The sequence below is a fragment of the Sturnus vulgaris genome, unplaced genomic scaffold (genome assembly GCF_052056855.1).
Source record: "Sturnus vulgaris isolate bStuVul1 unplaced genomic scaffold, bStuVul1.hap1 Scaffold_259, whole genome shotgun sequence".
NCBI lineage: Eukaryota > Metazoa > Chordata > Aves > Passeriformes > Sturnidae > Sturnus > Sturnus vulgaris.
In genome coordinates this window covers 120,310-148,239 of record NW_028276342.1, presented here as the reverse complement: position 1 = coordinate 148,239, position 27,930 = coordinate 120,310, and the positions used below count along the sequence as shown (strand labels likewise).

Genomic DNA, 27,930 nt, shown 5'->3' with positions numbered 1-27,930 from the left:
TCAACTTTTTCCCTGGACTGTTTTCTCTTCCACCCCGTCCCCTCCCTCTCCTGGATACCATCTGAACCTGTTCCGGACGGGGACCTGGGAAACCCCAAGAAACACCGGGAGTCTACACTCTGTCACCTGCAGCAGCCATTCCCAAGCGCCAGAGACTGATAACTGGGCGACCACTCGCCAGAGAGACTGAACTCGTCATCCTTCAGAACGGTGAAAGAGTTTTTTGTCAGCTGGTGTTGTCTTTTTTCCCTGTGCTGGGAGTGTCTTGCTTGTTAAATAAAGAGGTTTTTTTCTCCCACTCTTCTCCGAGGAAATTCTTCCCGAACCCGGTGGGGTGGGGGGAAGGAGTCGTGGGGTTTGCTGTCTGGGGGCTCCTTCTGGAGGTTTTCCCCCAAATTTGCCCAAAACCAGGACACTGTCCCTGTTCATTTTTAATCCCTCCCTCTTGTGCTGCCCATCCAGCATGCCAGGGTTTCTTTTCGTTTTTTGGTTATTTTTCGTTTTCATTTTTCTTCTCTTTTTTTTTTTTTAGGGGGGGTTCCATTTCATCGTGCACCTTGATGTTGATTTTCTTCCCTTGTCCTCTCTGCTGCCCCTCCTCCTTTCTGCCCCTTGTCCCCTGTGTCTGCAGGGCTGGGGAGGAACTTCAGCCCTTGTGGGGGTTGCCCTCCCTTTTCTGGTGTCAGCAGAGTCACTTTCTGTGGGATGGACACATGGGAGGGGTTGCAGTCAAGTGCCCTGCTGCTGTCCAGGGCAGTTGGAGTCGTTCTGTGCCTTCTTTGGGGTGAGGAAAAAAGGCTGAGGGGGGCTCCGACGTGGTTTGGGGCACCCAAGGTCCCTGGGAGAGGGAGCCGGGCTGCGCTGGAGGAGCAGGTGAGTCGGGCATGGGGGGGGGTCATGGTGGGTGCCAGAACATTGAGAGGGAGGGGGTGGGTGTAGAATGCATGAAAAACAGAACCTTAAAATAGCTAAATATAGTCTAAAAGGAATGTTTTATTGGTTTGTGTTTGGATAGAGGTAGGGTTTTTTAATAGATACTGTAAATAGAAAAGATAAAGAATAAAAATATATAAGCAAATATAAGAAACCAATATATAAATATATTACATTACATTATATTTTGTTATGAAAATAGAAATATATAAATACTTAGACTTTAAAAGGAATGTTTTATTGTTTTTTATTTGGTTAGAGGAGGGTTTTTAATAAATAATATAAATCATATAGGCAAAAATATACAAATATGCAAAAATAGATACTGACATAAAATTATTATAACTATATATGCATATATATATGTAAGTATAAATCTATAGAAATAAATATAAATATAAAATATATGTATGTAGTATGTAATATAAATAATTTATCGATTTTAATATGTTATATTAAATAGTATGTTATAATAGAATGTAAATAGCATATAGTATATTAATATACAAGTAAAAAATACGTTAAATAGTTTATAAATATAGAATACACAATATAGACATATAAATCTACAGATATAAATATGAAAACTAAATAAAAAAATATATTCAAATAGAATTTAAAATAATCGAGTTTTTTGTTTCTATTTGGTTAGAGGCAGAGCTTTTAAAGAAATAATATTAAAAACAATGAACCTCCAAATATAGATGGATATAGATAAAATAGAAATAACATTAGTAATATAAATCTATGTATATAATGAATAATAAAATAATATTGTATATATGATAAATAGAATAGCAATTAAATTGAATATATGAAATATGTCTAGATTATGACTAGAAATTAAATATTAAAAAATAGATGATTTCTATATATAAAAGGGTTTTTTTTTCATTTGGTCAGAGGCAGGGCATTTTTAGTTTGGGTCGGGGTTTTTTTGGGGCGTTCATTGAGAGGATTTATGACGGGTGGGGACTCTGGTGCTTGGAACTCTCTCCCTTCTCTGGCTGTCCCTGACAGGGCGGCAGTGCCGGGCTGAGTTGGGCGGCAGTGCTGCCGCCGTGTGGACACAGGCGGGTACTGCACCGTGCCCCTCTCAGGATGGCGGAAGGGCCCGCGGGCCGGGACCCAGCCGTGCGGCAGCGCTCAAGATGGCGGCCTCTCTAGGACCCCGGCGGATAGGCGTTTACATAAAACGCCTGCTCGCGCCCGCCGGCGCCCTCACGCCCGCGGCACCGCGGACCGCGCGGCCGTTGTCGGCACGCTCTGACACGTCCGGGAAAATTGTCGGCGAGCGGATCGGCGTCGGCGATGTAATCAGGCATCTTATGCCTACACACCGGGGTCCTGATTTTTTCCGCCCTTTCTGCCGCCATTTTTGGCAGGTCAGGCGGGGTGCCGCCCGAGCCGCCATTTTGAGAGTCCCGACACACTCAAGATGGCGGCCTCTCTAGGACCCGGCGGATAGGCGTTTACATAAAACGCCTGCCCGCACCCGCCGGCGCCCTCACTCCCGCGCACCGCGAACCGCGCGGCCGTTGTCGGCACGCTCTGAAACATCCGGGAAAATTGGCGGCGAGCAGATGGGCGTCGGCGATGTAATCAGGCATCTTATGCCTACACACCGGGGTCCTGATTTTTTCCCGCCCTTTCTGCCGCCATTTTGGGAAGGTCAGGCGGGGTGCCGCCCGAGCCGCCATTTTGAGAGTCCCGACACACTCAAGATGGCGGCCTCTCTAGGACCCCGGCGGATAGGCGTTTACATAAAACGCCTGCCCGCGTTCGCCGGCGCCCTCGCGCCCGCGGCACCGCGGACCGCGCGGCCGTTGTCGGCACGCTCTGAAACGTCCGGGAAAATTGTCGGCGAGCGGATCGGCGTCGGCGATGTAATCAGGCATCTTATGCCTACACACCGGGGTCCTGATTTTTTCCCGCCCTTTCTGCCGCCATTTTGGGAAGGTCAGGCGGGGGTGCCGCCCGAGCCGCCATTTTGAGAGTCCCGACACACTCAAGATGGCGGCCTCTCTAGGACCCCGGCGGATAGGCGTTTACATAAAACGCCTGCCCGCGTTCGCCGGCATAAAATAAATATGCATAAATATAAACATAGACATAAACATGCACAAACGTTAACCTGCATAGATATAAACATAAACATAAACATAAACATAAACATAAACATAAACATAAACATGCAAAACAATAATAATAAATATAAATATAAACATAATTAGAAATAGAAATACAAACATTAATAAAATCTGTGAGAAATGGGGTAAAATCAGTGAGAAATGGGGGGGAAAAGCCATGAAAAATGATGGAAAAATCAGAGAGAAATGGGGGAAAAATCGGTGAGGAATGGGGAAAAAGATCAACGAAAATTGGGAAAAATCAGTCAGAAGTGGGGGATAAAAATCAGTGAGAAATGGGGGGAAAAGTCGGTGAGAAATGGGGAAAAAATCAGTGATTAATGGGCGGGAAAATGCATGAAAAATGGGGGGAATAATTCAGAGAGAAATGGGGGCAAATATCAGTGAGAAATGGGGGGGAAAATCAGGAAATATCCATGAAAATTGGGGGAAACATCCATGAAAAATGGCGGAAAAAATCAGTGAGAAATGGGGAAAAATGGGGAAAAAAGGAGTGATAAATGGGGGAAAAAATCAGTGAGAAATGGGGAAAAAAGGGGAAAAAAATCACGAAAAATGGGTGGAAAAATCCATGAAAAATCAACGGAAAAATCAGTGAGAAATGGGGAAAACATCATGGTGAAATGGGGAAAAAATCAGAGAGAAATGGGGAAAAATCATTGAAAAATGGGGGATAAAAATCAGTGAGAAATGGGGGGGAAATGGGGAAAAACATCAGTGAGAAATGGGGAAAAAAATCTTTGATAAATTGGGGCAAAAATCATTGAGAAATGGGGAAAAAAATCAGTGAGAAATGGGGAAAATTTGGGAAAAATCCACGAAAATTGCGGGAAAAAATGCTTGAAAAATTGGGGGAAAAAAATCCGAGAGAAAATCATCCCGAATCCCGAGGAAATCCCCCCGGAACACTCGGGAAAATCCCCCCGGAATTCCTCGTAAAATCACCCCGGATACCCCGGGAAAATCCCTCCGGACTCCCCGAAAAATTCCCCCCGAATACTCGGGAAAATCCCCCCGGAATCCCCGAGAAAATCCACCCGGAATCCCCTGGAAAATCCACCGGGAATTCCCCGGGAAATTCCTCGCTGAAACCCCTGGAAAATCCCCCCGGAATCCCGGAGAAAATCCCCCCGGAATTCCCCGGGAATATCCCCTCGGAATCCCCGGGAAAATCCTCCCGGAATTCCCGAGAAAATCCCCCGGAATTCCCTGAGGAAATCGCCCCGGAATCCCAGTGAAAATCCCCCCGGAATCCCCGTGAAAATCCCCCCGGAATCCCCGGGAAAATCCCCCAGGAATCCCCTGGAAAATCCCCCAGGTATCCCCGATAAAATCCCCCTGGAATCCCCTGGATAATCCCCATGGAATCCCCTGGAAAATCCCCCAGGAATCCCCGAGAAAATATGCCCGGAATCCCCTGGAAAATCCCCCTGGAATCGCGGGGAAAAATCCCCCCGGATTTCCCGGGAAAAATCCCCCCGGAATCCCCGATAAAATCTCCCCGGAATCCCTGAGAAAATCCCCCCGGAATCCGCGAGAAAATATGCCCAGAATCCCCGAGAAAATCCCCCCGGAATCCCCGGGAATATCCCCCAGGAATCCCCGATAAAATCTCCCCGGAATCCCCCAGAAAATCCCCCCGGAATCCCCGACAAAATCCCCCCGGAATTCCCGAGAAAATCCCCCCGGAATCCCCGGAAAATCCCCGCGGAATTCCGGTCCATTTCTGTAGGAGAATAGTTTGTAAGGATAGTGCAGAAGGCACTAGTTGCCAACGAGTTACAGCTGTACTGATTAGCAAGGAGTGGAAACAGCCTTGCCTGCCCAGTGAGGCTGGTTGTTATAAAAGCGTGGGTCAGCTGGCTGCCAGTTTCACTAAGCACAGCTCCAGCTGGAGGTGCAGAGCCTGCTGCAGTGTGGGCTGGAGCCTGCTGGCTGTGCTGCGAGGAGGAAGGGACACGTGGCCGTGCAAGGGATGGACAAGGTGAGAGGATGCTGTGTGTGGGACAGACAGGCTCAGGTGGCTGGGGAAGGGACAGGCTGGGGTTTAGCCAGTCGTACAGAGGAGAGGAGGAGTGGGTGCTGTGTGGAGCTGCCTGTGAGAAAAGGAGTCAGAGTTGCCTCAAAGAAATCTGTGGAGAGAAGGCATGAAAAGTGTGTAATGAAAGACTAATGTTGGTGCCTGTCATGTCTGTCTTGATATAATTGCTACACGTTTTCTCGGAATGCTTGAATTTAGACATAAAATGAAAACTTTATTGTAAGAAAGGAATGCATTTCTCACCAAAGTGGTGTAGGGTGGGGGATCACAACTCCCAGATGGCCTGGAAGCGGAACGGCCACAGGGGTTACTGTAACTGGGCCTCCAGTACCAAAGCCCCAGTGGGTTTAAAGGCTAGAGCTGGGCTGGGATTAGCACGGGCTATGCAGCTGGGCTCATGCACAGGTCTGTCAGCACTCCTACCCGAGGACAGTCCCTCACCTAGGGAGAGGTTCTAGGCCTGGAGATGAGGCTGAGTTTGGGAAGGGTGATGAGGACATGGTTAGGGAGGGATGTAAATGCATATCAAAAGACTTAATTTTGAGGGGTGGCAAGCATTAGCTATAAAACAGTAAGTATTTACAGCTAAAGGCTGGAGGTGGGGGCTGTCTGAGGAGGACAGGACTGTTTAAGGCTGAAGTTGGAAGAGAAACCTTGGTGAAGCTTTTGCGTTAGAAACGGCCTCACCTGCCAAATCAGATTTTTGTCTTCAGGATTGCATGAGTGAGGCTGCCACAGCCAAGGAAAAGGTTCAGGTTTGGGAGGCAAAGGCGAGTTAGGCAGGGCTGCAGGGCTGGGGCTTGGCTGTTTCCATACTGCTCAGGGCAGCAAAGGGTAGCTGGCTCACTGGGCCTTGGATCTAGAACTCTTTCTGGAACAAGGTGGAGAGCTGAGGTTCATGCAAGGAAGGGGCCAGGAATTCTTTGTCTGACTGGAAAATGCCAGAGGGGCAGTGTGTGACTCGGATAGGATGATATGTTCGTCTGGCGAGAGTCACAAAAGAATATTTTGGTTTACTGATAACTGGGCAGCTCAGAAGTTACTACTTGACTTAGTTGCTGCTCCCATCTGTTGCACACATAAACAGAGCAAAGCAGACGAATTCTCTCGGAGCCTGAGGTCTTTGACTGGCCCTCCAAAAATGCTGCCCGCTAAAAAACAGACGTGGGGGAGGAAAGTTGTCAGATACAATAGAGCAAGAAAAGGACACGGGCTTCAAAGTGCCCTCCAGCAGACCACGGAAGTGACCTGTCTGGAAGTGAAACCAGCAGTCTGCTTCCCCAGCCTCCTGGAAGCCTCTAACAGCTACACAGGCAGTGAGGGGAGAGAACAATTCAACCTAAAAATAATTTTCAGTAGCGTTCTGCACTGCTGTTAAAAATACTGCAACCAGGGAATGTGGTGTGGTGATAACTATTAGGCCTGTAAGTCTGGTAACTGGGGCTTTTAGCTCAAACATCTCGGTATGGCTACTTTGAGCCTTGTAAAAGCTGCGTTAAGTCCAATTTCTTGGGTAGTTCTACTAGCTCTAGCCTTGCTTTTCATCCCCTCAGTAACAAAGCAACTCCCTCTCGAGAATGTTATTTACTTTCCATATGATGTGCCTACATTGCAAATGTCTTTGGACACATGCGTAAATTTAAGTTTCAAGAAAGCTGTCAAGCTAAAACAAAGGCTTGCCATAATGCAGAAGAAAATGTTTTATGGAAGAACTGAGAGGTCCCTACCTGGGCATAGAATTTGCTATACTAAGGTGTGTTCCAAACGGATCTGCCATCTAAACAAGCAGAAAAATAGTTGGAATGTAGTGAGTTCAATTTAACTATTGCTAGAAATAGGAATTATTAGCAGAGCTTGGAGCATGATATCACTAGCAGCAGTAAGACGCTTTTAGCTTGCTTCTCATAAATTACTTGTAAAAAGCATTTGTACCTAGTGTGTAGCAATTAATATTTCCCCATTTTCTTCCCCCCCGCCCCCCAGTCTCAGGTACTCCTTTTATTTTACCCTTTTCTGTCTTGTAACATCACCTTCCTTTATTTTATTCTATCTTCTGTTCTCAGAACATCGCAGCATCCTCTGTCAATGTGAAAGCATTTGTTCATCCTGTCTTGGAATGGCTGTCAATGTTGCCCTCTTCTGGATCACTTTTTTTTTTTTTTTTTTTTTTTTTTTTTTTTTTTTTTTACAATATGTTGCTAAATGTCAGGAAAATTAATCCACAAACACCAGCGGTTTATGTCCAAAAAGGAAACAGAGGAGTCCTTTTTGCTTTATTCGAATAAAGGGAGAGGCCATGGGACATTCCCCTGGGATCTCTCAAATTTTTGGAGGACGCAGCCTCCTTTTTATCCTATTTTCCCGGCCGCATTTCCCTCTCTCTTTTCCCATTGGCTGAGGTACTTGAGAGGCACAGACTTCCCGGAACGCCTGATACCTGAAATTCCCCTCTAATGTATAACCCTCCCTTTTAATTTTTAATTCTTATAGAATTCATAGTTTCCCCCCGTTGCTTCTTTCATCTTTCGATATCCAATTTCATTTATCAGCAGCCCTGCCGTTTGTTTGTAAAGGCAACTATCTCTTTCCATTCATCAATCAGTGGAATCCATCCCATTGTTTCTTTTATCTCTCAGTGCTAGCCTTATCTACAGGCTGATCCACAGCTCATTTGTAAAGACAAATTCAACATTCCTCTCAGCTAATAAATGAGAAGTTAGCTGAAAAAAGTAAAAACTGGATTTTTTTTCCGGTGTGTGTCGGACAATACAGTGGAGAGAATTTGCGGGAGGATGATCGAGGATATCCTATTATAATATCGTTCTCGGACATTTTACTATTTTAGATCATCAGTTGTATTCTGAAAGAAATCTATTTTAATGATATGTGTACGTTTGCACGAAGTTATAGTTAAATATAGCTTGCGGCTGGGCTCTTTAATGAATAGGGGTATTTTTGGTTTTAATTCAATATTTTATGCTTGTGGTGTGTAGTGTGCTGATTTATTTTTTAATGTTATTTACTACGTGCGCTTTTGTTTTTGAGTGAAGGTAACTTTCTGGATGGCTTTGTATTTGAGGCAGAATGAATTGAAGTAGGTTTTTAAAACTGATTTTTCATATGTACGATGGGGAGTTTAGTAGGGGCAGCTCTGATGGTGGGGGCTTGGTTGTTAATTTTATCAGACGGCTTTTGTTAGATACAGCTTTTAATTCTGGAAAGTTTTTTTTTCTAATGTCGTGCTTTGAAGGTGGTTTTCGAGGATGTATGGTATAGCTTTATTTTGTTTGTAGATGGTGTATGATAAGGGCTATGGTCTATTTATCTAATGCCATGTTTTTTCATTCAGGTGTTGATAAGGGAGTTCTTGAATGGCGTTTTGTGTTGTTTTTGTTTTTGGTGGGGCGTTGTTTTTAAAGGATACCTTGATATGCATAAATATAAACATAGACACAAACATGCACAAACGTAAACATAAACATATAAACATAAACATAAACATGCAAGACAATAACAATAAATATAAATATAAACATAAATAGAAATAGAAATACAAACATTAAAAAAATCAGTGAGAAATGGGGTAAAATCAGTGAGAAATGGGGGGAAAAGTCGGTGAGAATTGGGGAAAAAATCAGTGATTAATGGGTGGGAAAATGCATGAAAAATGGGGGGAAAAATTCAGAGAGAAATGGGGGCAAATATCAGTGAGAAATGGGGGGGAAAATCAGGAAATATCCATGAAAATTGGGGGAAACATCCATGAAAAATGGGGGAAAAAATCAGTGAGAAATGGGGAAAAATGGGGAAAAAATCCATGAAAAATGAGGGAAATAATCAGTGAGAAACGGAAAAAAATCAATGAGAAATCGGCGAAAATTGAGGACAAAATCAGCGAGAAATGGGGGAAAAATCAGTGGTAAATGGGGGAATAGTCGATGAAAAATGGGGGAATATTCAGTGAGAAATGGGGGGAAAAAATCAGTGAGTAATGGGGGAAAAATGGGGAAAAAATCCATGAGAAATGGGTGGAAAAAATCAGTGAGAAATGGGGAAAAAAATCAGAGAGAAATGGGGAAAAATCAGTCAGAAATGGGTCGAAAAAATCAGTCAGAAATGGGGAAAAAATCGGTGAGAAATGTTGAAAAAATCTTTGATAAATTGGGGAAAAAAAATCATTGAGAAATTGGGGGAAAAAATTTAGTGAGAAATGGGGAAAAATTGGGAAAAAATCCACGAAAATTGCGGGGGAAAAAAATCAGTGAGAAATGGGGGAAAAATGCATGAAAAATGGGCCGTAAATATCAGTGAGAAATGGGGAAAAAAATCAATGAAAAATGGCGGGAAAAATCAGATCGGTGATCGATAACTAATGCATGCCTATGGATTACATCGGTGATCGATTGATCGCAACTACCGATCGATTAGATCGGCGATCGATTGATCGCGAGTACCGATCGATTAGATCGGCGATCGATTGATCGCGCCTGCCGATCGATTAGATCGGCGATCGATTGATCGCGCCTGCCGATCGATTAGATCGGCGATCGATTGATAATGCCTGCCGATCGATTAGATCGGCGATCGATTGCTAATGCCTGCCGATCGATTAGATCGGCGATCGATTGATCGCGCCTGCCGATCGATTAGATCGGCGATCGATTGATCGAGCCTGCCGATCGATTAGATCGGCGATCGATTGCTAATGCCTGCCGATCGATTAGATCGGCGATCGATTGCCAATGCCTGCCGATCGATTAGATCGGCGATCGATTGCTAATGCCTGCCGATCGATTAGATCGGCGATCGATTGATCGCGCCTGCCGATCGATTAGATCGGCGAACGATTGCCAATGCCTGCCGATCGATTATATCGGCGATCGATTGCCAATGCCTGCCGATCGATTGCTAATGCACACTATTTGCACACTCCTTGCACACCCTTTGCACTCATACAGAGGCAGGAGGTTTCTCAGTTCTGGTCGCGGTTTTTTGGGGCGTTCATTCAGGGGGATTTCCTCAAGGATTGGGACACTCCTTGATTCCATCCCTTGCCTGTCTCCCAAGCGCCACCCTGTGGGCAGAGCGCGGTACTGCGCGCCTGCCTCTCCCAAGATGGCGGCTCGGGTGTCGCTCCCCGACCTTCTAACTCTGGCTGCAAAAGGAGGGTGGCACAGCAAGGAGCCCGCTCGCTCTAGTGGGATGCCTGCGCACGACGCCGACACCGATCCCACGGGTGCGATTTTCGGCGGCGTTTCCAATCGTGCGGACATCTCCTTCAGCCCGCTTCGGCCCGGGGAAGAGGGGCGGGGCCGCCAGCGATGGTCCCGGCGCAGCCCGGGCAGGCTCGGGGCGGAGCCGGGGCTTGGCGAGGCGGGGCACGGAGGTCCCGGGGACGGGACCGGGCGGGGCCGGGGCGGTGCTTTAGGGGCGGTCCCCAGTGGTCCCGGGCGGCACCGGGGGCGGGGCCGGGTGATCCCGGAGCGGTACCGAGCTGTGCTGGGGACGGTGCTGCAGGGGCGGTGCCGGGCCCGCCTCAGGGTGATTGAATGCCCAGAAATCGCCTCCTCTGCCCCGTGCTCACACTGAGCTGCGGGCTGCAGCGTGCTGTCGGAGCTCCGCACACAGCACGGATTTGGGCTTCCCCTCCTCTCAAACCCTCTCCCCCTTCTTCCTCCTCCTCATCTTCCTCTTTTTCCTCTCCCTCCGCCTCGCCCCCCTCCCCGGGCCCCTGACTCCCCCCGGGATCCCCTCCTCCGGAGGCGGCCCTTCCGAACCGACCCCCCCTCCAAGCCCCGGAGCCCGAGACCATTAAGGTAAGCTTTGGAATTGAAATATCAGGATATTCACTCTATCCCACTGGCCTGAAATTTCAGGATTGTACGATTTTTTCTTGAAGCAGTTACCTTTGCTGCAGGATTGTGTGGTCACCAGTCTCCTTTCCTGTGCCTCTTGTTGAAATTTGCTGTCAGATAACCGGCTAGTAACGAAATATTTGACAGAAATCAATGCTGTGAACGGACTTCACTGCAGCAGTTGATGAAAGAGCAAAGAAAATGTCTGTCGTGTTTACGCACCCCCCCGAGGCTGAATGAATTCTGATACTGTAATAAATCAGTGCAGTTGGTGCCTGCAAAGGTCTTGACATTGATCAAGAAGATATTGCTTTGGATTTTTACTTTTTATCAGCGTTTCTTTAATCTGTACTTCAGCACTCTAGCCTTTCATAAGTCTTCTCCGGTTTCCTCTGGCCCTGCAGAGTAGTCCTCTCTGTTATTGTCTGATCCCAGCTTTGATGCAAGGAGTACTTTTTGTCTTGAAAATTAGCATCCCCCTCTGCATATTTAAATTAGTTATTTGACTTTTGAGAAAAAGCTGGTCAGCTCGAAGTCCACCAGACACCAGAGGCTGCTGTTTTTAGCACCTTATTCAAAGAGGACATCCTTTAGTTACCTAAGGAGGGGTAGAGATTTACCCCTAGGAATAAGGAATAAATGCAACCAGACTGTCCTGCCAAGAAAAAATCCAGTTACAGTGACTGAATTCGGGTTTAGTTGCCCTTGATCCTTGCAAGGGATTAAAGGCAGGTTCACTTGGTCTCCCAGCAATGAATGTCTCAACCGAAAGCTGCTCAAAATGTGCCGTTTTTCTGATGGTTTTGGATTCTTTTGCCAGGTGGGAACATGGACTGCTTGACTTGTTCCTGTGTCCACTTTCCACTTCAGTCCTTTGCATTTTCTCTGAAGGGAAAGCAGGAACAGGGAAGTTGGGGCAGTTCCGTCAGCAGAAAGGCTGCTAAGAATAGATGGTAAGGACTTACTTTTCTGCACAGTGCCATGTAACTGAAGGCTCGTTTTTGGATTTCACATTCTGTTCCTGCCCGGTTTTGTGAGAGCTGCAGGTGCATTTCTGTTTCCAGACCCTGCCAAAAATAGTCGCTTATATTATAATGAATCCTTTTTCCTTCATGTTTTCTTGCTTTAAATGAATTCCCCTGTCAGACTGATGTGAGCAGCAGTTATTTTTAGAGCTGCTGGTGTTGTACACGGAGTAACTGTAGAACAAATGAGTTGTGATGGCTTCCTTGTATTTGATGTGTGGAGAGGAGCAAAGGCACAGATTCATCCTGTGTAATTGCAGTCGTCCAACGTAGGTGCCAGGGTCGGGAAGCTGGGCAAGGTTTCCTCTCTTGCTGGGCCTTAGGGGGAGGGAGCTGAACCCTGGTGTCACTCGGATTCCTTCCTCTTCTCCCTCCTCCTTTCTTGCTTGTAGAGCTGGAGCTCGGGGTCACCGAGTTTGGGTGCTCGCAGTCAGGGCCTGAATTTGGAGAGCAGGAAAGCGGGGGGAAGTTTCTAGGCACGTCAAAGCCTGTCTCTAGGGTGTGTGACTTGTTGTCTTCCTCACCACCCCCAGCAACTTGCACTTCTCTCTGGACCTTGCTGTGGTCACAGCCCACTGCTCATTTATGTGACTGTTCATCCCTCTGCCTGATTGCTTTAAGTACAAGTAGCCTGATTCAGGTTTAATTTAGCAATGATTTTCCTCTGTTTCATCGGTAGTTTTCTAAAACTCCCCTACAGGCTATTTTGAAGGTGCTTTTTTCTTTTTTTTTTAACTGCCTGTGATGATAGAAAGCTGTACCGCCCTCTGAAAGCAGTATAACCTGCTTTCCAAAAATTACAGAAGTAGGATTTTTATTGTCCACTATGCAGCTGAAGTCCCCCTAGTGAGCCTCTTGAACTGAGGGTGAGGAGAGCGGCAGATACGACTCCTCATCAACCTGCTCTTCTTTTCGTTCCTAAAAGAAGGAAGCATGAAGGTAACTATAGAAAAAGATCTGCATCCCTCGGGGTTTTGTATTTTAGGTGTTTTGAGGTTTATTTACACACCTCCTCCTTTGTTTCCTGGACAGGTTTTACGTGACAGTGGAGCGTTTGAGTACACGTGGAAGGAGCTTTCAATTTGGCTGGAGCACTCGGATAATACAAAAGAAGACCAGAAGGAAGCAGTGATTCAGTTTTTGGAAAAGGTAACGGTGTTCAAATCAGCTGGATAAAAAAATGCAAAGAATAGTGTTAGTGGAAACTGGAGGTCTTGTTGCTATTGTTGAGAAACCTGTCAAAGACCAGCGAATGAATTCTGAGAAAAGCCTTGTTTGGGATTCTTTATACGGAGGTGGCATCCTTCTTGTGTTCAGTGGGAGGGCAGCCAAATGATTTGTAGGAAAATGAAATCCAAAGAGATCAGCTGTTATTACAGCATTGTCGGTGTAAGGGTAGAGTGGTGTAGGTGTGGGTAGCTTTGATCTCCTCTTTAGGTGCCGACATTATCAGAGCTCAGTAGATGGTGGTCCTTGACAAGGAAAGGTGACACTTGCTGTTTACTCTTCAGGATGTTGAATGCCCAGTGCTTTGCCTCCACTGTGGTCTGCCCAGGTACTCGGTGTGTGGTCGCAGTCTAGGTGCCAAGTTGTGGTGGGTTTTTGTTTTTCCATCAGTGTGGCCTGTAGAGCAGGAACTGTAGACAGAATCCTGCAGAAGTGCTATGGAAGTTGTCCTCATAAAAGCTGCCCAGCTTTCAGCACGTGGTCGTTCTCAGTACCGTGTGGTTCCCCTGCACTTGCCAGCCAGCAGGTGCACTTACCTTTCTCCCCACCTTTGCTGACAGGTCCTGCTGAAGCTGGTGACCAACCCCTGTCCCTACACTGACAAGGCAGCAGACCTGGTTCAGGCAGCCAGCACGCTCCAGGTGGCTCTGTTTAAACAGGACTCTGATAACATCAGCATCCCCGTCTCTCACATTGATGGTATGTGGTAACCTGTCAACATCCCAACTCCATGACTTGGGGATACACTTTCTAGCCCTAATCAGCAAACTGGGGATGGATAACTCTGGCAATCCTGTTAAGTAAGGGCCCTCCAGGATTCAGCTCTCCACGTGTTCTTGGTATCAGAAGTCGAAGTGGAATTGCCAAGTTGCCGCTTTACCTCTGAAAGTCATTTCTGCCGTGGCTGTGCCACTTGAACGGTATTTGAAATCTCTCTTCATGCTCTTGCAGCAGCGTTTTTGAACTCAAATGGAAATCTAGCCCTTCTGCCTGGGACTGTTGACAGAGTCATGGAATCCCAGAGTGGTTTGGCCGGCAAGGCTCCTTAAATCTCATCCAGTTCCAGCCCTGCCATGAACAGGGACACCTTTCAGTAGCCCGGGCTGCTCCAAGCCCCAGTGTCCAGCCTGGCTTTGGACACATCCAGGGATCCAGGAGCAGCCACAGCTGCTCCGTGCTGGACAGCAGCATTGAAAGGCAGAGTGAAGGTTCAGCTGTAATTTAGGGGTTGCACTTAAAGTTGTATTGCGTGACAAATGTGGCTTTCATCCTTTTTTTTATTTTTTATTTTTTTTTTTAATTAAAAAGAATTAAAAAGATGCCTTGTATTCCTGGAGTGTTGCATTCTACGTCTGTTGTTTTTCCTGTTAGTCTGGATTCTTGCTTTGATGTTTTTCTTCACTGATTAGATGTCCTGGATATGGTGGATGTCCTGCTCGAGGACAGTGATGGCTTTGATGAAGAAGTTGGGTTCTCTTTAAATGAAGACGTGATCATTTCCCTTCAGTGCTGTTGTCCCTGCTGCATTAGAAGCCAGGAATGAACAAGTCCACGTGGGCCTGGATGCTGATCCCTCTTGCTGGTCCATGACAGCATGTGACAGGTGAGATTTCCAGGTGTCTGATTTAGCAGGAAACTGGTTTGTTCCTTCTTGTGAGGAGGCTCATTGGCTTTGCACGGGCAAAGCCACTCCACGTTTTCCATCTAGGAACAGAGCTGGGGAGCTGTTTTAAAACAGAGTCCCAGAGGTAAACAGCTTGGCTCGGTATTTCTGTGTGGGAATAGAAGAATATCTGTGTCTTCTGATTTTTCTCTCGTCTTTCTTCCACAGGTGTTTTTGTATTCCTGACTTGGGTTTCCATCGGGGACACGTGGCTTGGAGCTCAGGAGCCGGATCTGTTCCTTGCCCACGGCAGATTGGTCTGCACTAGTGCAGGTGACGAATTACAGGACGGCTTGGGAACTCGGAAACAAGGAGAAGCAAGTCTTATGTGTCTTTGCAAAAAGATTTGGCTACCACAGGGCATTAATTCAGGGAGTTAAGACTTCATCTTTAACGTTCTGTGCTCTGCCAGCATCACTGCGAGCCCTGAAAGCCTCCTGAGCTGTTCTCATACAGACCTATCTTGTTTGGTCAAAAAAAAAATCTTAGTTTAGTTTCGTCCAAGAAATGTTACTACTCTGTGCGAGCTCATGGGGAAGCTTTTATTCGGCATCTCTCAGTGGGACATTGAAAGTCCAACTTCCCATTTCTTGCACAGTGTGAGAGGCAGTATTACTTTCTATCATTTTTATCACAGGCATTTTAAACTTTTTGAGGAACCGGCAGGACTGTTTGTGTGGAGGCGTGCGGTTCACAGCCATCCTCTGTCCAACGTAGGATGGGAAAAAAAGGCTGGAGAGCTTCCTACAAGGGGCTGTAAGTGCAAATGACCAGGAGCCCGGGGTTTAGTCATGATGATTTAGTATTTCTTAAAAGACTCTGATTGATTTCATGATGCCAAAACCAGTATGGATAGAAGACTGAAGTCAGGAATCACGATGGTCTCCTTGGGTTTAAAAAGCTTTAATGGTGTTTCAAGACATTTGTATGAGACCTGGTTTGTTTTTTCTTACCCTTTTATTCAATCAAAAAAAAAAAAAAAAAAAAAAAAGCCTTGATCCATCACTGCTGCTGTGATGTGTGACTAATGCCTGTCCTCCCTCCACGTGGAACAGGTGAGAGGTGGAACTGAAGCCCAAAGAGTTTTCTGCCCACTGATAATACGTGAGTCATATTGGGAATTCTCTGCAGAATGGCAACAGTTGTTCTTGAATGTGGCCATGAGGGGAGTGGAACATGGCAGCCCGGGTCTGAGAAGGTGCAGTGCCAGAAGGAGAAGCTTTGAAATGTTAAATCAGGATTGATTCAGGTGACTCGCGACCGCGTGCTGTGCCCAGGGCCTTGGTAGAAATACTGTGCAGGGAAAAGCCAGAGCTGCCTGTGCTATGAGCTGAATTTTTTATTGGGGGGGGGGGGGGGGGGGGGTGTGAAATAAGAATGAGGTGCAAATGAGGGAATTGCTTGTGTGTGTGAATATTCTTGTCCTAAAGGAGCGCTGCCCGGTGCTCCTCCCTTGCTGTGCCCCTCTCCTGGTGAGCCTCTGTCCTGCTGGCCGTGCCTCTCTGTCTCCGTGGCTGTGCTGCTCCTTGCCCGTCTTTGCCCGCCCCGCACGGGCTGTGCTCGCTTCCTCTCTGGCTCCTGGGTTCCCTCTTTGTCATGGTACCCCTCAGTCCTTGCTGTGTGTTTGGCACTCTCTGTCTTTTCTCCGTCCTTCTCTGTGCCTCTGTGGTGCTCCCTGTGCCGTTGTTTCCCGTGGGATCCTTGTGTCCCGGTCACTGTCTGTCCTAGGGTGATGTTATGGTGTTTCTATCTCCAATCATGTGTCCTGATTATGTTTGGTATTATGTCCTGTGCTTCCAGGACTGACTCTGAGAGTGAAGCTTTGTTTTGTCTTGTTATCAGCCGGCTCACCTCCCCCATGGTCTATGTTTAGGAGAGGTTTTAGCTCGGTTTGCTTGCTTGCTTGCTTGCCTGCTTGCTTGCCTGCTTGCTCGCTTCTGCCTCTTTTTCTTTCCTTCGCTTTGCCCTTGCTTTTTTCTTATTAGTTAGTTCAGCTAGGCAGTCCAACTTTTTCCCTGGACTGTTTTCTCTTCCACCCCGTCCCCTCCCTCTCCTGGATACCATCTGAACCTGTTCCGGACGGGGACCTGGGAAACCCCAAGAAACACCGGGAGTCTACACTCTGTCACCTGCAGCAGCCATTCCCAAGCGCCAGAGACTGATAACTGGGCGACCACTCGCCAGAGAGACTGAACTCGTCATCCCTTCAGAACGGTGAAAGAGTTTTTTGTCAGCTGGTGTTGTCTTTTTTCCCTGTGCTGGGGAGTGTCTTGCTTGTTAAATAAAGAGGTTTTTTTCTCCCACTCTTCTCCGAGGAAATTCTTCCCGAACCCGGTGGGGTGGGGGGAAGGAGTCGTGGGGTTTGCTGTCTGGGGGCTCCTTCTGGAGGTTTTCCCCCAAATTTGCCCAAAACCAGGACACTGTCCCTGTTCATTTTTAATCCCTCCCTCTTGTGCTGCCCATCCAGCATGCCAGGGGTTTCTTTTCGTTTTTTGGTTATTTTTCGTTTTCATTTTTCTTCTTCTTTTTTTTTTTTTTAGGGGGGGTTCCATTTCATCGTGCACCTTGATGTTGATTTTCTTCCCTTGTCCTCTCTGCTGCCCCTCCTCCTTTCTGCCCCTTGTCCCCTGTGTCTGCAGGGCTGGGGAGGAACTTCAGCCCTTGTGGGGGTTGCCCTCCCTTTTCTGGTGTCAGCAGAGTCACTTTCTGTGGGATGGACACATGGGAGGGGTTGCAGTCAAGTGCCCTGCTGCTGTCCAGGGCAGTTGGAGTCGTTCTGTGCCTTCTTTGGGGTGAGGAAAAAAGGCTGAGGGGGGCTCCGACGTGGTTTGGGGCACCCCAAGGTCCCTGGGAGAGGGAGCCGGGCTGCGCTGGAGGAGCAGGTGAGTCGGGCATGGGGGGGGGGTCATGGTGGGTGCCAGAACATTGAGAGGGAGGGGTGGGTGTAGAATGCATGAAAAACAGAACCTTAAAAAATAGCTAAATATAGTCTAAAAGGAATGTTTTATTGGTTTGTGTTTGGATAGAGGTAGGGTTTTTTAATAGATACTGTAAATAGAAAAGATAAAGAATAAAAATATATAAGCAAATATAAGAAACCAATATATAAATATATTACATTACATTATATTTTGTTATGAAAATAGAAATATATAAATACTTAGACTTTAAAAGGAATGTTTTATTGTTTTTTATTTGGTTAGAGGAGGGTTTTTAATAAATAATATAAATCATATAGGCAAAAATATACAAATATGCAAAAATAGATACTGACATAAAATTATTATAACTATATATGCATATATATATGTAAGTATAAATCTATAGAAATAAATATAAATATAAAATATATGTATGTAGTATGTAATATAAATAATTTATCGATTTTAATATGTTATATTAAATAGTATGTTATAATAGAATGTAAATAGCATATAGTATATTAATATACAAGTAAAAAATACGTTAAATAGTTTATAAATATAGAATACACAATATAGACATATAAATCTACAGATATAAATATGAAAACTAAATAAAAAAATATATTCAAATAGAATTTAAAATAATCGAGTTTTTTGTTTCTATTTGGTTAGAGGCAGAGCTTTTAAAGAAATAATATTAAAAACAATGAACCTCCAAATATAGATGGATATAGATAAAATAGAAATAACATTAGTAATATAAATCTATGTATATAATGAATAATAAAATAATATTGTATATATGATAAATAGAATAGCAATTAAATTGAATATATGAAATATGTCTAGATTATGACTAGAAATTAAATATTAAAAAATAGATGATTTCTATATATAAAAGGGTTTTTTTTTCATTTGGTCAGAGGCAGGGCATTTTTAGTTTGGGTCGGGGTTTTTTTGGGGCGTTCATTGAGAGGATTTTATGACGGGTGGGGACTCTGGTGCTTGGAACTCTCTCCCTTCTCTGGCTGTCCCTGACAGGGCGGCAGTGCCGGGCTGAGTTGGGCGGCAGTGCTGCCGCCGTGTGGACACAGGCGGGTACTGCACCGTGCCCCTCTCAGGATGGCGGAAGGGCCCGCGGGCCGGGACCCAGCCGTGCGGCAGCGCTCAAGATGGCGGCCTCTCTAGGACCCCGGCGGATAGGCGTTTACATAAAACGCCTGCTCGCGCCCGCCGGCGCCCTCACGCCCGCGGCACCGCGGACCGCGCGGCCGTTGTCGGCACGCTCTGACACGTCCGGGAAAATTGTCGGCGAGCGGATCGGCGTCGGCGATGTAATCAGGCATCTTATGCCTACACACCGGGGTCCTGATTTTTTCCCGCCCTTTCTGCCGCCATTTTTGGCAGGTCAGGCGGGGTGCCGCCCGAGCCGCCATTTTGAGAGTCCCGACACACTCAAGATGGCGGCCTCTCTAGGACCCCGGCGGATAGGCGTTTACATAAAACGCCTGCCCGCACCCGCCGGCGCCCTCACTCCCGCGGCACCGCGAACCGCGCGGCCGTTGTCGGCACGCTCTGAAACATCCGGGAAAATTGGCGGCGAGCAGATGGGCGTCGGCGATGTAATCAGGCATCTTATGCCTACACACCGGGGTCCTGATTTTTTCCCGCCCTTTCTGCCGCCATTTTGGGAAGGTCAGGCGGGGTGCCGCCCGAGCCGCCATTTTGAGAGTCCCGACACACTCAAGATGGCGGCCTCTCTAGGACCCCGGCGGATAGGCGTTTACATAAAACGCCTGCCCGCGTTCGCCGGCGCCCTCGCGCCCGCGGCACCGCGGACCGCGCGGCCGTTGTCGGCACGCTCTGAAACGTCCGGGAAAATTGTCGGCGAGCGGATCGGCGTCGGCGATGTAATCAGGCATCTTATGCCTACACACCGGGGTCCTGATTTTTTCCCGCCCTTTCTGCCGCCATTTTGGGAAGGTCAGGCGGGGGTGCCGCCCGAGCCGCCATTTTGAGAGTCCCGACACACTCAAGATGGCGGCCTCTCTAGGACCCCGGCGGATAGGCGTTTACATAAAACGCCTGCCCGCGTTCGCCGGCATAAAAATAAATATGCATAAATATAAACATAGACATAAACATGCACAAACGTTAACCTGCATAGATATAAACATAAACATAAACATAAACATAAACATAAACATAAACATAAACATGCAAAACAATAATAATAAATATAAATATAAACATAATTAGAAATAGAAATACAAACATTAATAAAATCTGTGAGAAATGGGGTAAAATCAGTGAGAAATGGGGGGGAAAAGCCATGAAAAATGATGGAAAAATCAGAGAGAAATGGGGGAAAAATCGGTGAGGAATGGGGAAAAAGATCAACGAAAAATTGGGAAAAATCAGTCAGAAGTGGGGGATAAAAATCAGTGAGAAATGGGGGGAAAAGTCGGTGAGAAATGGGGAAAAAATCAGTGATTAATGGGCGGGAAAATGCATGAAAAATGGGGGGAATAATTCAGAGAGAAATGGGGGCAAATATCAGTGAGAAATGGGGGGGAAAATCAGGAAATATCCATGAAAATTGGGGGAAACATCCATGAAAAATGGCGGAAAAAATCAGTGAGAAATGGGGAAAAATGGGGAAAAAGGAGTGATAAATGGGGGGAAAAAATCAGTGAGAAATGGGGAAAAAAGGGGAAAAAATCCACGAAAAATGGGTGGAAAAATCCATGAAAAATCAACGGAAAAATCAGTGAGAAATGGGGAAAACATCATGGTGAAATGGGGAAAAAATCAGAGAGAAATGGGGAAAAATCATTGAAAAATGGGGGATAAAAATCAGTGAGAAATGGGGGGGAAATGGGGAAAAACATCAGTGAGAAATGGGGAAAAAAATCTTTGATAAATTGGGGCAAAAATCATTGAGAAATGGGGAAAAAAATCAGTGAGAAATGGGGAAAATTTGGGAAAAATCCACGAAAATTGCGGGAAAAAATGCTTGAAAAATTGGGGAAAAAAATCCGAGAGAAAATCATCCCGTAATCCCCGAGGAAATCCCCCCGGAACACTCGGGAAAATCCCCCCGGAATTCCTCGTAAAATCACCCCGGATACCCCGGGAAAATCCCTCCGGACTCCCCGAAAAATTCCCCCCGGAATACTCGGGAAAATCCCCCCGGAATCCCCGAGAAAATCCACCCGGAATCCCCTGGAAAATCCACCGGGAATTCCCCGGGAAATTCCTCGCTGAAACCCCTGGAAAATCCCCCCGGAATCCCGGAGAAAATCCCCCCGGAATTCCCCGGGAATATCCCCTCGGAATCCCCGGGAAAATCCTCCCGGAATTCCCGAGAAAATCCCCCGGAATTCCCTGAGGAAATCGCCCCGGAATCCCAGTGAAAATCCCCCCGGAATCCCCGTGAAAATCCCCCCGGAATCCCCGGGAAAATCCCCCAGGAATCCCCTGGAAAATCCCCCAGGTATCCCCGATAAAATCCCCCTGGAATCCCCTGGATAATCCCCATGGAATCCCCTGGAAAATCCCCCAGGAATCCCCGAGAAAATATGCCCGGAATCCCCTGGAAAATCCCCCTGGAATCGCGGGGAAAAATCCCCCCGGATTTCCCGGGAAAAATCCCCCCGGAATCCCCGATAAAATCTCCCCGGAATCCCTGAGAAAATCCCCCCGGAATCCGCGAGAAAATATGCCCAGAATCCCCGATAAAATCCCCCCGGAATCCCCGGGAATATCCCCCAGGAATCCCCGATAAAATCTCCCCGGAATCCCCCAGAAAATCCCCCCGGAATCCCCGACAAAATCCCCCCGGAATTCCCGAGAAAATCCCCCCGGAATCCCCGGAAAATCCCCGCGGAATTCCGGTCCATTTCTGTAGGAGAATAGTTTGTAAGGATAGTGCAGAAGGCACTAGTTGCCAACGAGTTACAGCTGTACTGATTAGCAAGGAGTGGAAACAGCCTTGCCTGCCCAGTGAGGCTGGTTGTTATAAAAGCGTGGGTCAGCTGGCTGCCAGTTTCACTAAGCACAGCTCCAGCTGGAGGTGCAGAGCCTGCTGCAGTGTGGGCTGGAGCCTGCTGGCTGTGCTGCGAGGAGGAAGGGACACGTGGCCGTGCAAGGGATGGACAAGGTGAGAGGATGCTGTGTGTGGGACAGACAGGCTCAGGTGGCTGGGGAAGGGACAGGCTGGGGTTTAGCCAGTCGTACAGAGGAGAGGAGGAGTCGGGGCTGTGTGGAGCTGCCTGTGAGAAAAGGAGTCAGAGTTGCCTCAAAGAAATCTGTGGAGAGAAGGCATGAAAAGTGTGTAATGAAAGACTAATGTTGGTGCCTGTCATGTCTGTCTTGATATAATTGCTACACGTTTTCTCGGAATGCTTGAATTTAGACATAAAATGAAAACTTTATTGTAAGAAAGGAATGCATTTCTCACCAAAGTGGTGTAGGGTGGGGGATCACAACTCCCAGATGGCCTGGAAGCGGAACGGCCACAGGGGTTACTGTAACTGGGCCTCCAGTACCAAAGCCCCAGTGGGTTTAAAGGCTAGAGCTGGGCTGGGATTAGCACGGGCTATGCAGCTGGGCTCATGCACAGGTCTGTCAGCACTCCTACCCGAGGACAGTCCCTCACCTAGGGAGAGGTTCTAGGCCTGGAGATGAGGCTGAGTTTGGGAAGGGTGATGAGGACATGGTTAGGGAGGGATGTAAATGCATATCAAAAGACTTAATTTTGAGGGGTGGCAAGCATTAGCTATAAAACAGTAAGTATTTACAGCTAAAGGCTGGAGGTGGGGGCTGTCTGAGGAGGACAGGACTGTTTAAGGCTGAAGTTGGAAGAGAAACCTTGGTGAAGCTTTTGCGTTAGAAACGGCCTCACCTGCCAAATCAGATTTTTGTCTTCAGGATTGCATGAGTGAGGCTGCCACAGCCAAGGAAAAGGTTCAGGTTTGGGAGGCAAAGGCGAGTTAGGCAGGGCTGCAGGGCTGGGGCTTGGCTGTTTCCATACTGCTCAGGGCAGCAAAGGGTAGCTGGCTCACTGGGCCTTGGATCTAGAACTCTTTCTGGAACAAGGTGGAGAGCTGAGGTTCATGCAAGGAAGGGGCCAGGAATTCTTTGTCTGACTGGAAAATGCCAGAGGGGCAGTGTGTGACTCGGATAGGATGATATGTTCGTCTGGCGAGAGTCACAAAAGAATATTTTGGTTTACTGATAACTGGGCAGCTCAGAAGTTACTACTTGACTTAGTTGCTGCTCCCATCTGTTGCACACATAAACAGAGCAAAGCAGACGAATTCTCTCGGAGCCTGAGGTCTTTGACTGGCCCTCCAAAAATGCTGCCCGCTAAAAAACAGACGTGGGGGAGGAAAGTTGTCAGATACAATAGAGCAAGAAAAGGACACGGGCTTCAAAGTGCCCTCCAGCAGACCACGGAAGTGACCTGTCTGGAAGTGAAACCAGCAGTCTGCTTCCCCAGCCTCCTGGAAGCCTCTAACAGCTACACAGGCAGTGAGGGGAGAGAACAATTCAACCTAAAAATAATTTTCAGTAGCGTTCTGCACTGCTGTTAAAAATACTGCAACCAGGGAATGTGGTGTGGTGATAACTATTAGGCCTGTAAGTCTGGTAACTGGGGCTTTTAGCTCAAACATCTCGGTATGGCTACTTTGAGCCTTGTAAAAGCTGCGTTAAGTCCAATTTCTTGGGTAGTTCTACTAGCTCTAGCCTTGCTTTTCATCCCCTCAGTAACAAAGCAACTCCCTCTCGAGAATGTTATTTACTTTCCATATGATGTGCCTACATTGCAAATGTCTTTGGACACATGCGTAAATTTAAGTTTCAAGAAAGCTGTCAAGCTAAAACAAAGGCTTGCCATAATGCAGAAGAAAATGTTTTATGGAAGAACTGAGAGGTCCCTACCTGGGCATAGAATTTGCTATACTAAGGTGTGTTCCAAACGGATCTGCCATCTAAACAAGCAGAAAAATAGTTGGAATGTAGTGAGTTCAATTTAACTATTGCTAGAAATAGGAATTATTAGCAGAGCTTGGAGCATGATATCACTAGCAGCAGTAAGACGCTTTTAGCTTGCTTCTCATAAATTACTTGTAAAAAGCATTTGTACCTAGTGTGTAGCAATTAATATTTCCCCATTTTCTTCCCCCCCGCCCCCCAGTCTCAGGTACTCCTTTTATTTTACCCTTTTCTGTCTTGTAACATCACCTTCCTTTATTTTATTCTATCTTCTGTTCTCAGAACATCGCAGCATCCTCTGTCAATGTGAAAGCATTTGTTCATCCTGTCTTGGAATGGCTGTCAATGTTGCCCTCTTCTGGATCACTTTTTTTTTTTTTTTTTTTTTTTTTTTTTTTTTTTTTAACAATATGTTGCTAAATGTCAGGAAAATTAATCCACAAACACCAGCGGTTTATGTCCAAAAAGGAAACAGAGGAGTCCTTTTTGCTTTATTCGAATAAAGGGAGAGGCCATGGGACATTCCCCTGGGATCTCTCAAATTTTTGGAGGACGCAGCCTCCTTTTTATCCTATTTTCCCGGCCGCATTTCCCTCTCTCTTTTCCCATTGGCTGAGGTACTTGAGAGGCACAGACTTCCCGGAACGCCTGATACCTGAAATTCCCCTCTAATGTATAACCCTCCCTTTTAATTTTTAATTCTTATAGAATTCATAGTTTCCCCCCGTTGCTTCTTTCATCTTTCGATATCCAATTTCATTTATCAGCAGCCCTGCCGTTTGTTTGTAAAGGCAACTATCTCTTTCCATTCATCAATCAGTGGAATCCATCCCATTGTTTCTTTTATCTCTCAGTGCTAGCCTTATCTACAGGCTGATCCACAGCTCATTTGTAAAGACAAATTCAACATTCCTCTCAGCTAATAAATGAGAAGTTAGCTGAAAAAAGTAAAAACTGGATTTTTTTTCCGGTGTGTGTCGGACAATACAGTGGAGAGAATTTGCGGGAGGATGATCGAGGATATCCTATTATAATATCGTTCTCGGACATTTTACTATTTTAGATCATCAGTTGTATTCTGAAAGAAATCTATTTTAATGATATGTGTACGTTTGCACGAAGTTATAGTTAAATATAGCTTGCGGCTGGGCTCTTTAATGAATAGGGGTATTTTTGGTTTTAATTCAATATTTTATGCTTGTGGTGTGTAGTGTGCTGATTTATTTTTTAATGTTATTTACTACGTGCGCTTTTGTTTTTGAGTGAAGGTAACTTTCTGGATGGCTTTGTATTTGAGGCAGAATGAATTGAAGTAGGTTTTTAAAACTGATTTTTCATATGTACGATGGGGAGTTTAGTAGGGGCAGCTCTGATGGTGGGGGCTTGGTTGTTAATTTTATCAGACGGCTTTTGTTAGATACAGCTTTTAATTCTGGAAAGTTTTTTTTTCTAATGTCGTGCTTTGAAGGTGGTTTTCGAGGATGTATGGTATAGCTTTATTTTGTTTGTAGATGGTGTATGATAAGGGCTATGGTCTATTTATCTAATGCCATGTTTTTTCATTCAGGTGTTGATAAGGGAGTTCTTGAATGGCGTTTTGTGTTGTTTTTGTTTTTGGTGGGGCGTTGTTTTTAAAGGATACCTTGATAAGGTTTGCCGATGGCGTTCTAGCCTGTAGCATAAGGCATAGGGTAGTTTTTGAATTATTTTGTGGTGGCTTTGATTCTTGCCAGTATGTAGTGTTTGTTTGAGGTAATGCTGTGTAGCTAATTTCTGTTTTCTTATTAATATTAGAATTGGAGTGTTGTAGTATATGGGCTGTTATTATATCATAGGGGTTCTATTTATTTGGTTGGATTGTTTTCTAGTTATGGATAATTTTTCTCAAAAAACCATTTTCAGAATTTCAGGCGTGACACAAAAGAACACTCAGATTGCTGGAAGGGAAACGTGTGCCCAGATTGTCTCGAAGCAGTGCTGCTGTCGGTTCTCGTTCAGTTGTGTCTTCTGAAAATGAGACTGTTGTATTCATTGCGCTGTGCTAAACACTTGTCATTCTCCCAATGCCAGGAAACAGATGAAGCTTGAAGAAAGAGGAGGGAATTTGGAAGCGTACAAACAAGCTGAGAAGAGGTTCAGAGATCAGGGTGCTCACTGGCAGCAGGGGCTGGGGTTAGGGCTGAGCAGGAGCAAAGCCGGAGCACATCAACCTCACCTCGTGTTTTCTCGGGGGCTTTATGGCCCTGGCAAGAGAGAGATGTTCACTGATGAGTCCCAGGCCGAGCCGTGAGCACAGCATGTTGTGTTGGAGCTGGGGGTTTTTTTTTGAGACGTTCAGCAGCCACACTCTCTAGTCAAGAGTCCTGAGGTTTGTTGCTGCTCCACTTTCATCCTCATATCCAGCTTCCAGCCCTTTTCTTCTCTCTGTCCAGTGTGTCTTTTGTGTTCCTTTCTTGTCCTGTGTGCTCCCCATCCCATTCCCGTTCCCTACGGAGGGGGAGGGTGTGGAGACTGGGGGCTCCGACGTGGTTTGGGGCACCCCAAGGTCCCTGGGAAAGGGAGCCGGGCTGCGCTGGAGGAGCAGGTGAGTCGGGCATGGGGGGGGGGGGGGGGGTCATGCTGGGTGCCAGAACATTGACAGGGAGGGGTGGGTGTAGAATGCATGAAAAACAGAACCATAAAAAATAGCTAAATATAGTCTAAAAGGAATGTTTAAATGCTTTTTATTTGGGTAGAGGCACGGTTTTTATAGCTAGTATAAAAATAAAATATAAAGAATAGAAATAGATTGGTATACATGTAAAATATAATGAAATATAAGTAGCAAATATCTATGAAAAATCTAGTGTATAACAGAAATAATGCAAATATAAGAATATGTATAAATATAAAATAGAGCTATGAGAATGGTAATAAGAATGGGGTAAAACATCAGTGAGAAATGGAAAAAAACCACATGAAAAATGGTGGGAAAATCAGTGAGAAATGGAGAAAAATCAGTGAAAAACGGGGGGGGATTCTTTGAAAAATGGGAAAAAAAATCAGTGAGAAATGGGGGGAAAAAAAATCCATGAAAAATGGGGGAATAAATCAGTGAGAAACGGGGAAAAGTGGGGGAAAAAATAATTGAGAAATGGGGAAAAAATCAGTGAGAAATGGGGGAAAAGTCGATGAAAAATGGGGGAATATTCAGTGAGAAATGGGGGGGGGGGGGGGAATCAGTGAGAAATGGGGAAAAAATCCATGGAAAACAGGGAAACAATCCATGGGCAATGGCGGGAACAGAGCGAGCTGTTGTCGCTCGTGCTGTGGTGGCCGATGCTGTGGGGAAAAAATAAGTGAAAAATGGGGGCAATAATCAGTGATAAATGGGGAGAAAATCAGTGATTAATGGGGGGAAAAATGCATGAAAAATGGAAGGAAAAATTCAGAGAGAAATGGGGGCAAATATCAGTGATAAATGGGGAAAAAAATCAGTGATTAATGGGGGGAAAAATGCATGGAAAATGGGGGGAAAATTCAGAGAGAAATGGGGGCAAAAATCAGTGAGCAATGGGGGGGAAAATCGGGAAATATCCATGGAAAAATGGGGGGAAAAAATCAGTGAGAAATGGGGGAAAAAATCAGTGAGAAATGGGGGAAACATCATGGTGAAATGGGGAAAAAAAATCTTTGATAAATTGGGGAAACAAATCATTGAGAAATGGGGGAAAAAAATCAGTGAGAAATGGGGAAAATATGGGAAAAAATCCACGAAAATTGCGGGAAAAAATGCATGAAAAATTGGGGAAAAATCAGTAAGAAATGGGGGAAAAAATCCATGAAAAATGGCAGGAAAAATCAGATCGGCGATCGATAGCTAATGCGTGCCTATGGATTAGATCGGCGATCGATTGATCACGACTACCGATCGATTATATCGGCGTTCGATTGCTAATGCCTGCCGATCGATTAGATCGGCGATCGATTGCTAATGCCTGCCGATCGATTAGATCGGCGATCGATTGATCGCGCCTGCCGATCGATTATATCGGCGTTCGATTGCTAATGCCTGCCGATCGATTATATCGGCGATCGATTGCTAATGCCTGCCGATCGATTAGATCGGCGAT

The 27,930-nt window shown here is 46.0% G+C and overlaps 1 protein-coding gene across 4 annotated transcripts; it reads left to right on the top strand.

Moving 5' to 3' along the window:
• Nucleotides 1-557: 557 nt before the first annotated feature.
• On the top strand, nucleotides 558-15,894 carry LOC148217797 (nucleolar pre-ribosomal-associated protein 1-like). Of its 4 annotated transcripts, none has more exons than XM_088158475.1 (6): nucleotides 728-873; nucleotides 12,837-12,943; nucleotides 13,037-13,153; nucleotides 13,792-13,930; nucleotides 14,641-14,834; nucleotides 15,063-15,894. In XM_088158475.1, the coding sequence occupies exons 2-5, from the start codon at nucleotides 12,938-12,940 to the stop codon at nucleotides 14,772-14,774; spliced, it is 396 nt and encodes a 131-aa protein (XP_088014601.1). In that variant the 5' UTR covers nucleotides 728-873; nucleotides 12,837-12,937; the 3' UTR covers nucleotides 14,775-14,834; nucleotides 15,063-15,894. The 4 variants fall into 4 exon arrangements, with proteins under 4 accessions (XP_088014598.1, XP_088014601.1, XP_088014600.1 ...); XM_088158474.1 differs by lacking the exon at nucleotides 728-873 and adding an exon at nucleotides 10,532-10,940; XM_088158472.1 differs by lacking the exon at nucleotides 12,837-12,943 and having other exon boundaries at nucleotides 558-873.
• Nucleotides 15,895-27,930: the final 12,036 nt, after the last annotated feature.

Coding starts and splice junctions, on each gene's coding strand:
- LOC148217797 (XM_088158472.1), top strand. CDS start 706: ATGGACACATGGGAGGGGTTGCAGTCAAGTGCCCTGCTGCTGTCCAGG. Junction 874..13,036: donor GGGCTGCGCTGGAGGAGCAG/GTGAGTCGGGCA, acceptor TTTCCTGGACAG/GTTTTACGTGACAGTGGAGC. Junction 13,931..14,640: donor CCCCGTCTCTCACATTGATG/GTATGTGGTAAC, acceptor TTCACTGATTAG/ATGTCCTGGATATGGTGGAT.